Source organism: Limulus polyphemus, unplaced genomic scaffold (genome assembly GCF_000517525.1).
Source record: "Limulus polyphemus unplaced genomic scaffold, Limulus_polyphemus-2.1.2 Scaffold10071, whole genome shotgun sequence".
Taxonomy (NCBI): domain Eukaryota; kingdom Metazoa; phylum Arthropoda; class Merostomata; order Xiphosura; family Limulidae; genus Limulus; species Limulus polyphemus.
The window spans coordinates 3,858-14,655 of record NW_013675681.1 but is presented as its reverse complement, the minus strand read 5'-3'; the positions used below and the strand labels follow the sequence as shown (position 1 = coordinate 14,655).

At 30.9% G+C, this 10,798-nt stretch overlaps 1 protein-coding gene across 1 annotated transcript; it reads left to right on the top strand.

Annotated features, from left to right (window-relative positions):
- Nucleotides 1-2,788: 2,788 nt before the first annotated feature.
- Nucleotides 2,789-10,282, top strand: LOC106476217 (the record flags this gene model as incomplete). The annotated part of the gene is made up of 4 exons (XM_013936883.2): nucleotides 2,789-2,890; nucleotides 5,883-6,017; nucleotides 7,863-8,168; nucleotides 10,197-10,282. Coding segments are annotated over exons 1-4 (588 nt in total), but the record flags the coding sequence as incomplete, so codon positions are not given.
- Between the last annotated feature and the right edge of the window lie 516 nt (nucleotides 10,283-10,798).

The window sequence follows — 10,798 nt, the reverse complement described above, 5'->3', positions numbered from 1 at the left end:
TAAAAATTACCTCAACCGACCATGATAATGTAATAAGAAGAGAACAACATTCTCAACTTAATATGTAGTTTGTCTAAAGATGTTTACCACCAGTCTTACTTCACTATCCCCTATAATGTTTACTACCAGTCTTACTTCACTATCCCCTATACTACACATAGTTGGATACAGAAAATAAGGAAAATGTTTACCACCAGTCTTACTTCACTATCCCCTATACTACACATAGTTAGATACAGAAAATAAGGAAAATGTTTACCACCAGTCTTACTTCACTATCCCCTATACTACACATAGTTAGATACAGAAAATAAGGAAAATGTTTACTACCAGTCTTACTTCACTATCCCCTATACTACACATAGTTAGATACAGAAAATAAGGAAAATGTTTACCACCAGTCTTACTTCACTAGCCCTATAATGTTTACCACCAGTCTTACTTCACTAGCCCCTATAATGTTTACCACTAGTCTTACTTCACTATCCCCTATACTACACATAGTTGGATACAGAAAATAAGGAAAATGTTTTTAAGGTTAAAAATTAGGTTTTAATGTTACATTACTGCTGTGTAAAATAAACTTCAAAAGTAGTAAAGTAACTGAACTGTGCTTCTGTCAGTAATCACCATGTGATTACAGTTTCTGATATTGCGGGCAGCACAGGATACATCAGGTTGTCAAGTACTTTGCTTTGGTAGATTTTCATTTATTTTCTATACAAGAAGATTTAATTTGTTGAAAATTGTTAACACCCTTACTCTGCAGTTTTGTTCCTCAAAGGAAACAATTTTCTAAGCTGAAAATGTTAAAACTTGTTAATCATGATCTACATGATTTGCAAGTAGGTTATGTAAATCTTATGGAAGTTCTTTACAAAAGTGAAACTCGTGGATGAAATTGTTTGAAATTTGACACGAACTTTCATAAAAGTATGTAGCTTCAAAAAATAAAATATTTAATTTTTATTTATTTCTGTTATTTAATAAATTTGTTATTTAATATAATTATTTTCACTTGCACTCTGAATAGTTCACATACAAAATGAGTTTCATGTTGAGTATAAAAATACTATTTATTATCTTAGTTTCACATTTCATCTGCATTATCTCTAGAACTTCCAAAATGAATATCAAAAGTTTTTGTAAGGTAAATGTTTATATTTTATTTTCCATTTTCTCTACCATATCACTAACTGTAGCTATTATCATCAATGTACAGTGCATTGAAATGTTTAAAATTAAGAAATGGAAATATGTACTTCATAGAATCGTCTTAAAATATATTTTTGGATCATGTGCATAATTTCATGTCTTTACCATTTCACTTAGTTTATTTTTAATGTTTTATTTTTCTTTCCAATTCTTTGTCTTTTATTATTTGTGTCGATAAGTCAACTGGTGCCCGTGGGCCATTATAAAGTTATGTTCGGCAGACTGGGCAGAGATGTATTTGCAAAATTGGGCTTACACATACCAATTTTATAAGCATTCATGAATGAGTCAACCATATGTAAAACTAAAAAAATCATTAAACTCTTTCAAATATAAATTTTATAACATAAATACTGCATAATTAACTAAAGTATAAAAGTAAAACCTAAATATGATTTAACTATCTATCAGTCTCATATGTATAAGGCGAGAAAATATGGCCAAGCACTAGAGACACCTCTATAGACAATGGACTTCTTTACTACTTCACTGCTAACATTTCTTGGCCTAGTTCCAACAAATAGCTTGAAATTTGTTCTTTCAATTGTTTATAAGCATGACATTCAATTTAAAACTGTTGTTAAGCAAAACATCTTTTACTTTGAAAGTGAGAGTGACTTATCATTGACTCTGAAATTTTTACAAAGGATTTGTCTGAATAGTTTTTGGAATGTACTCAAACTACTTCTCAAGAACCTCTGTGTGTTGTACTTTGATTGTCAGAAGGAAGACAGTCTACATTCTTGTGTGTTGTACTTTGACTGTCAGAAGGAAGGCAGTCTACATTCTTGTGTGTTGTACTTTGACTGTCAGAAGGAAGGCAGTCTACATTCTTGTGTGTTGTACTTTGACTGTCAGAAGGAAGGCAGTCTACATTCTTGTGTGTTGTACTTTGACTGTCAGAAGGAAGGCAGTCTACATTCTCGTGTGTTGTACTTTGACTGTCAGAAGGAAGGCAGTCTACATTCTTGTGTGTTGTACTTTGACTGTCAGAAGGAAGGCAGTCTATATTCTCACACACATTTCTCCTATATCAGCTCTAAAATTGATATTTTTAACTGAGGTCACGATATGTTCTGAAGTTTTAATTATTGTTTTAGAAGTTTCTTTTGAAATAAAAGAATAAAAAATTGTATAATATAAAACTTTGAATTATAACGTATTTGATAATAATAATTTCATTAAAATTATAGTAAAATGGTTTAATTAAATTTTGAATGTAACTCAGTAACATGAAAGGGGTTTAAAAATGGCATCATTGTCATAGGGTTAATGCCCTTATTTCAGTGTTATTTTTTCAGTTCCATATTTTGACAAATACTTCTTTGTATAATATGGGTCTTGTATTGCAATCTGCTAAATGGGAATATCCCATTACTGTCAACCGACTAAGGCTAATGACTGCTGATTTTGCTAAAAATTGTTGTATTCTTCATGTTGTGACATGGGGTTTTCAATCTGGTAATTCACCACATCCAATATCATCAAATTGGCTAGGCTATTGAATGCAGATTTTGCTCAAAATTGTTATTTCTGTGGTTGTAGGACAGAGTTTAAAGATATTTTGTATACTTTCATTTTTTTTCTAGTGGGATTGGAGCTGCCAGTGTTCAGATGTATTTTGATCTCTTGACTCTACTATATGCTGTTGAACGGCAGTCACAAAAACAGTGTGGTAAGTTGTATTCTGTTGAATGTCAGCCACAAAAATGACATGGTAAGTTGTATTCTGTTGAATGTCGGCCACAAAAATGACATGGTAAGTTGTATTCTGTTGAATGTCAGCCACAAAAATGACATGGTAAGTTGTATTCTGTTGAATGTCAGCCACAAAAATGACTTGGTAAGTTGTATTCTGTTGAATATCAGCCACAAAAATGACTTGGTAAGTTGTATTCTGTTGAATGTCAGCCACAAAAATGGCATGGTAAGTCTCCTACTGGAAATTCATAATTTTTCAATTTATTTTATTTTAAGATATTTTGTGTTAGTAAGACATGTTTTTTCCCTTGTTTTTATAATCACTTTTTTAAAATTAAAACTAAGAGACCCCTGTTGCTTGAGTTTTGCAGACAGTAAGTGCCTGCAAACTGAAGAATAGTTTGTTTTAGTATTCCTGCTTGTACTATACAACCATGTAGTACAACATCTGTTAACCCTTCTAATATGAGTGGGTGGATTTAACATTACTTGCTCGTGCATTTTATTTCAGAATGTTGACTGTCCATCATGCAGAGTAGTTTTGATTTAAAAAACTTTTATGCATCAGAAAATTCCCATAACCTCCTAATATCCTCCAGATAATTATCAAACTTTTTTTTAGAAAACAAACTTTATTTTATCTATTATTTACACTATTGTATCTTTGTATGTGTTTGGTCAATTCTACACAAAACCACAAATGTTCAATCTAAATAACTTAAATCTTGTAACATTTTACATGTTTAAAAAAATTCATTATTTTCATTTTATTGGATTTTCATCAGTGTATGACTAACGTTACAAAAGTTGAATGATGTGGAGCACATGCACTGATGTTACTGTATCCAATAATATGAAACTAGCCTTTACAAAGTGATCTATCTTGGATGTGTTTGAGTGGACCAGTATTTTGTAAAATACAGTCATATTTCAGTTTTAATACATTATATAGGAATATAAATTATTCTTATTTACAAATAAGTTCTTAAATTTCAGTTATTTTTCTTAAAACATAGAACAGAAAATAAATAATTATAGACAACATTTATCTCTTCTAGTTACGAACTTTGTACCAATTTGTGTCTTGGTGTAAGTTGCTAAGCCTTATCAAATTTTGCATGTGGAGGATGTAAAAACAAATAAATTTTTTTTAGGTATTATATATACATTTTGAAATAACAAAAAAAATCATAAATTACTATATAAATACCACAAAATTTCAATATAATTTATCAGGCTTTGTAGCTAAGCTGAATTTGGGTCTAAAAAAAAAAGATTTTTTTGAGCTCAATAATGTCTTATCTTACTACTTGGAATCTGCCATGTAAAGAAAGGGTTTTCCTTGTAAATACTTTGCAAAGGCTAGGAGAACTACGTGGGAGGACATTCTGAGCTTCTAATTGGTTGTTCACACATCATAGATAGAAGTAGGTATACATAAGCATTTCCAAAAATGGAAAGAGGTGGGTGGGGCCACTGTGTTTGATTCACTAAATCTATCAAGATATCAGCAAATAAAAAAGATAGGAGATTCTTATTTTATATTCTAGTTTGCCCGTGTCTGTAATTTGAGTTCCTAATTTGTAAGAAACTATAGTGTTGTATTTGGACATCATAAACATCTAATCTGAACCAATACTGCATTCAACATACCATGTGACACACAGAAATCAATATTTAGGATTTTTTCAATATTTACTTTTATATTAAGAAAGCAACTGATGTATAATACTAAAATTTAAATTATAATCTACAATTTGATACCAAACTTATTGATATACCTTCATAAAATAGTAGTTCAATGAAATTTTGAATGTAAGTCTACAAACGTGATGACATGGCCTTTGAACCTTGACCATAGGAAAACCCATCTTGGTAGGGTTAACTATATCAAATACATGATTAAAGGATGTTACTTCACATTTAAAGTTTTAATACCAAACTATAAAGTGCGATGGTGAACGTTTAGTTGAGCCATTATAAAACGTGTAACCAAGTTTTGAAAGTGTAATTTCAGTAAGATTGTCAATGTTTGTTGAAATGTAACTGTTATATTCATTATTTTATAATTTATATTTATTGAACATAAAAAAAAAAAATCAGTATATTCAATTGAACACTTATTTCTTGTACCAAAAAAATATTGATGTAATTATAATATTAACATATATTTGACACTAGTACATATGTAACAGTTAAATAATACCAATGGAATTGCATGACAGTAAACATACCACAAAATATGAACTTCATGATACTAAACAAGAAGAAACAGGAATTCAGCATGATGACAGTGGTACGTATTTAACACAAAGGATACCAAGATAGTCACTTGATATCTTTGATACTATTATCAAATCTTCACTATATAAGAAGATTCTAAAACTTGTATATTAAAGTTAAGTACTTTGCTTTAGGAATGTCTTTGTTTATTTGTTTTAGTCAGAAAAAGTGACGTACCTCTTAATATGATACTTCTGTTGGTTAAGCCTAACTCTGATGTACATACCCTAGTATGTCCAGCGTTGGGTGTTAGTATTTTACTACCCAAACAAAATAACATATTATTTGACAGTTTTACTCAGGAAAGATGAATCTCTTGATAACAGACTTTTACTAGTTACAAAAAATAGTTTGTGTTTTTAAGAAATACTTTAAAACCCTGCCAAGTTTTGAAAAATTTCTAATTCAGAAGTAAAAGTAGATGTACTTGTGTGTGTGTACGAGTATGAATATCTCATTATCTAAAACCTCAATCTTGATAAAAGTTAGCACAAAGGATCACTTATAAAGTGTAATAAACTTAAAATAAAACCCAAAACTCGAGCGCTTTCAAATAGTTGACTATTCTTCAGGAGAACGAAGAAGAAACTATTCGAAAGGACTCGAGTTTTGGGTCTTATTTTAAGTTTATTATTTAAAATAACTTCATGTAGGTCTAATATAAAATTCTTTGTTTTTTTCAGGTCCACAGATGGGATGTGTTCAATCCCTGAGAGAATGCCAATGTGTAGTCTTTCAAGCAGCTTTAGACTTTGTTTACATTTACACCAATGTTCTGTCTGATCATGCATCTGATGAAAAAGCAGTAAATAAAACTGGTAAAAACAGTAAAGTTTGTAAGATTAATATGCATTTTGAGCATGTTCAGTAATAAATGGGAAAGTAATAATAATAGCTAAAATAAAGAATTTTGTTCATACAGTAAGTTCTTATTATATCAGAGGTTTCATTAAGTAGGAAAAAATGATGTTTCACATCTTTTATAACTTATCTCAAAAGGTTTGGAGGCATTTGGAATATTGGGAAGATCACTTTTATCCTTAATACAAATAAGTTTTATCTTGACAAATCTATCATTTGATTTAAATTTATGCTTGGCAATCTTGTTCTGTTATTTGTAAGAGGTAATGCTAGTTCACCATTTTGGGATTTTTTTGCATTAACACCTAGTAAAGAATTGGGTTTAACTGTTCCTTTTCAGCAGAGACCAAACGTTATTTTTATTGATATTATAATTGAACATAGTCTTGTTAGTTTCAGTAAATGATAAGATACACAGAATCCCAGCTCTAATCAGTCAGGTGTGACATCATTCATTGTTCAACTGGAAGTAAAGGATTAGTGATCATATTATCCAATCATCCTTCAATATTTGTTGGCTATCCTGTTGTAGATATAAATTACACAAATCCAAAGTCACAACTGGAATTATTTCACCCCGAGAAACTCTGGTATGATAAAAACGAGCATTTATGTGAAATAGTTTTAATAAATAGTACTTGACCTTTCTGTAACATTGAAAACATTTCAATAAGTGATTTGGATTCTTTTTTGTAAACTTAATGAAATCCTCTGTTGTGTATGGTTTCGCTCTCTTCCTAAATATTGGATAACAAGTTGTTTCTTCAAACAGTTAAGAGTATGAAAGAAACTTGCTCTAAGCATTTTGTTAAATGTAGTTGAAAAATTTGAAAATTGTAATAATTTTCATTACTTGGTAACAATTTAAAGATTTATGTTTGTATTTATGTATTGCTGACATTCAGACTTTTCAGCAATGGTGGGTTTATTATTTTGTCACCACCCTAAAAGACCGTTAACAAGTTTTCACACCCCTTTTATGATTTACAGCACTCAGTCACATTGTAACATCAGTTGGTAACAAAAAAGATTTGTTTAAAATGTACTGACTAGCGAACACAAAGTTAAACACATGTACACTTTTCCAGATATTACTGAATAGTTGCTAGATTTCATGTTTTATTTTAACCATATACACTCTGTGTAAGTTTGAACTAATCCACAAAGATAAAACATAGTCATCAAGTCAATATAAGGTATAATACTCAAAGTTTGCATTTCAAGTGATTATAATAAATAACAGTGACTTGTAACCAGCTGATAACTGTGTAGTTTATTTCTTTTATATGTTCTAAAACACAAAGTGTACTCACTTTTTTTTCTGATGTGGCTTTACACAATTCAGCTTGGAAGAAGACCCCCCCCCAATGTAACATTTTAAAGTATATGTTTTTTTTTTAGTTGATCTGAAAATAACACTTAACAGAACAACATTTTCCAGTAACTAGTGTGTTTTTATCTGAAGACCTTGTATCATTTATGTGTGAACCAGTAGATACTAATCTGCAACAGGTTGTTCCGTTTTTCTAAAAGGGCATCTCGTGGAGATTCGTGGGCTGAATAACATGCTAGAGTGGGGCGTTAGTTACATCATGTACTGGGTTAATTTTCTGTTCTGTGAAGGTAGCTTGATGTGGTCAGGAATTATTGATAATTAAAAAAAAAAACGAAAAAGATGCTTATGCCCAGAAAAAACTTTTAGCCTGTTTTTGTGGTGAGTTATTAGTTTTATAATTCACATTGACAGTACGAGTTATTAGTATTTTTTATAGTGTTTAAATTTGTTGTGATTTTTATTACAGGAAGTGGAGCAGCTGAAACATTTTTTAATTTAATGACCATTTTACCGGAAAGTTTGAACCCTTATTCCATACGAACACCGGGTCAGATAGACTTTCCTGTACCAGTTTTACCATCATTGTCCCTGAGCGTCCAGGATACTAATTGCTCTAAAATGTCGTTTACGGATAACAGGCGGTTTTCTTTAGGTGGTGCATCTCCTCCAAGTAAACGAAAATCTACAACAGGGAAGGAGCTCAGTGTTACAGAAGTTGTTGACCGTTTTCGTAGGATATTGGTCAGAGCATCAGATTTTGTGATTTATAGAGGTGAGAAGTAGTAAAATAAATTTAAAAAATATTAAACTTATTGTAATATACAGTATAATTGACACTGGTATATGGCAGATTTTTTTTTATCATTTCTATGTACCACTTTTAAATTTTAAGAAAATGCAGAAAGCTTACTGTTGTTTTTAGACTTATCCAAAGGTAGAAAGTTTCATTTGCATAAAAACACTTAGATATTTTCTGAATTGAAAAGTTTAGGAAGAATAATTAATAGATATATGAAAAAGAAAATGTATATTTTCCATTTACAGCCTTTTACTTCTTTGAATACATCATGTTATATAAAGTTCTTTAAATGGAAATATTTCATATTTCTTGAACACAAGAATTGCAGCTGTGCATTTACTTTGTGATTTAGAATTGTACAGTTACTAAATTAGAAGTTTTATTTTAATAGAATGGGGAGAATAATTGGCTTCTTATAAACAAACTAAAACCTGAACAAGGATAATCTGGAACCCAGAGTGTTTCATGCACAGTGTCGAATTTCACACAAATTGTATCATACAGGTATATTCATGCATGGCAACTGTGATTCATGTGCTTGAAAAAGTAAAGAAATAAGCACATGTTTTAGTGTTCTAACGCTGTTACTGACTAGTGATATCAAACATTTATATTTTGAGACAGGTGTTGGGTACGTGTGTGTAGTAAAGAACCATGTAAACAGTAGCTGAGCTCATGGATGTCATGGACAGGTGTTAGGTACATGTATGTAGCAAAGAACCATGTAAACAGTAGCTGAGCTCATGGATATCATGGACAGGTGTTAGGTACATGTATGTAGTAAAGAACCATGTAAACAGTAGCTCAGCTCATAGATGTCAGGGACGGGTGTTAGGTACATGTGTGTAGTAAAAAACCATGTAAACAGTAGCTGAGCTCATGGATATCATGGACAGGTGTTAGGTACATGTATGTAGTAAAGAACCATGTAAACAGTAGCTCAGCTCATAGTTTACATGGTTCTTTACTGCATACATGTACCTAACACCTGTCCATGACATCCATGAGCTCAACTACTGTTTACATGGTTTTTTACTACACACATGTACCTAACACCCGTCCATGACATTTGACCCATCTGTACACAGAAGGTTAAAACAACTGTTTATGATCACTATGTAATAATCATTAATCCTAGTAGGCATTCTTTGGTTTAACAAGTAGGTGGATTACTGTTCATCTTTTAAACTAGCTACAGCTAACAGCTCATGTCAGATATAGACAAGCTGTTTGACAATTTGATTAAAGTTGTGTTTACTATGATTGTGAACTGTGTAGTGATGAAGTTGAGACTGATCAGATGTTATCACTTAACAGGTCACCTGTTTGACAGCTCACCCACACATCAATCTGATAGCACTCTCACTTCATCATTAGTTGTGTGACCAAGATCTTTGTGCAGACAGGAAACCACATGACATCCATGTACTCAGCTACTGTTTACATGTTTCTTTACTATATACATGTACCTAACACCTGTCCATGACATCCATGTACTCAGCTACTGTTCACATGTTTCTTTACTACATACATGTACCTAACACCTGTCCATGACATCCATGAGCTCAGCTACTGATATGCAATATGATACATTCAAACATTGTAATAACAGACAGAGCAAGTAAGAAGTTTGATGATATCACAGCTTCTCTTCACATTTCTTTCAAGATCCTTTAGCTCTTTGTTTGGTCAAATATAAAAGTTAATAATTTTTTCATTGATTGTTTAAGATTATGATCAAGAGTTATTCTATATCATATTTTTATTACATTGGTAATTGAACTGGTTGTAAGTGTCAGTTTTGTTTTCTTTAATAACTTGTTTTGTATTTTGTTTTGTTTTGAAAACTGATAGTGATATTTTTAAGTGTATGAATTTTAACCTATAAATCCATAATAAGTTACTCAACTTTCATAGAAGTACAATCATATGTTTGTTGTCTTTTCTACATGGGGTACATCTTCACTTTTCTTTTTTTACATTTTGTCTATTTTAATAAAGATGCAGACATAGCTTTGTCTCCAAAAGAAAAGTCATTTACAAGAGGACTGTTGCAGTGTACCATTCAAGGGGTTGTTACTGTTCTGGTAAGTTTTCATTGGTTTTATAGTTTAACCATGACTTAGAACCATGTCTGTACTAATATAGAAAGTGAATATTGCTTCACAGGTAATAAAATCCTGATCTACTACGTATAAGAATTAATAGTACAAAACCATGACATGTTTGTGAACCATGCTGTATTGTTTTTGTGATTTTAATAGAATACCAAAGAATAATTTTGCAGGAAACTGATAATACAATATAATTTGTTGTTGTATTTACATAAACTGTGATGATACTAAACAAGGAAAAACATTTAATAGTAGAAGCTTTGGTAAATACAATATAATTTGTCGTCGTATTTGGATAAACTGTGATAATACTAAACCAGGAAAAACATTTAATAGTAGAAGCTTTGGTAAATATAATATAATTTGTCGTCGTATTTGGATAAACTGTGATAATACTAAACCAGGAAAAACATTTAATAGTAGAAGCTTGGGTAAATACAATATAATTTGTCGTTGTATTTACATAAACTGTGATGATACTAAACAAGG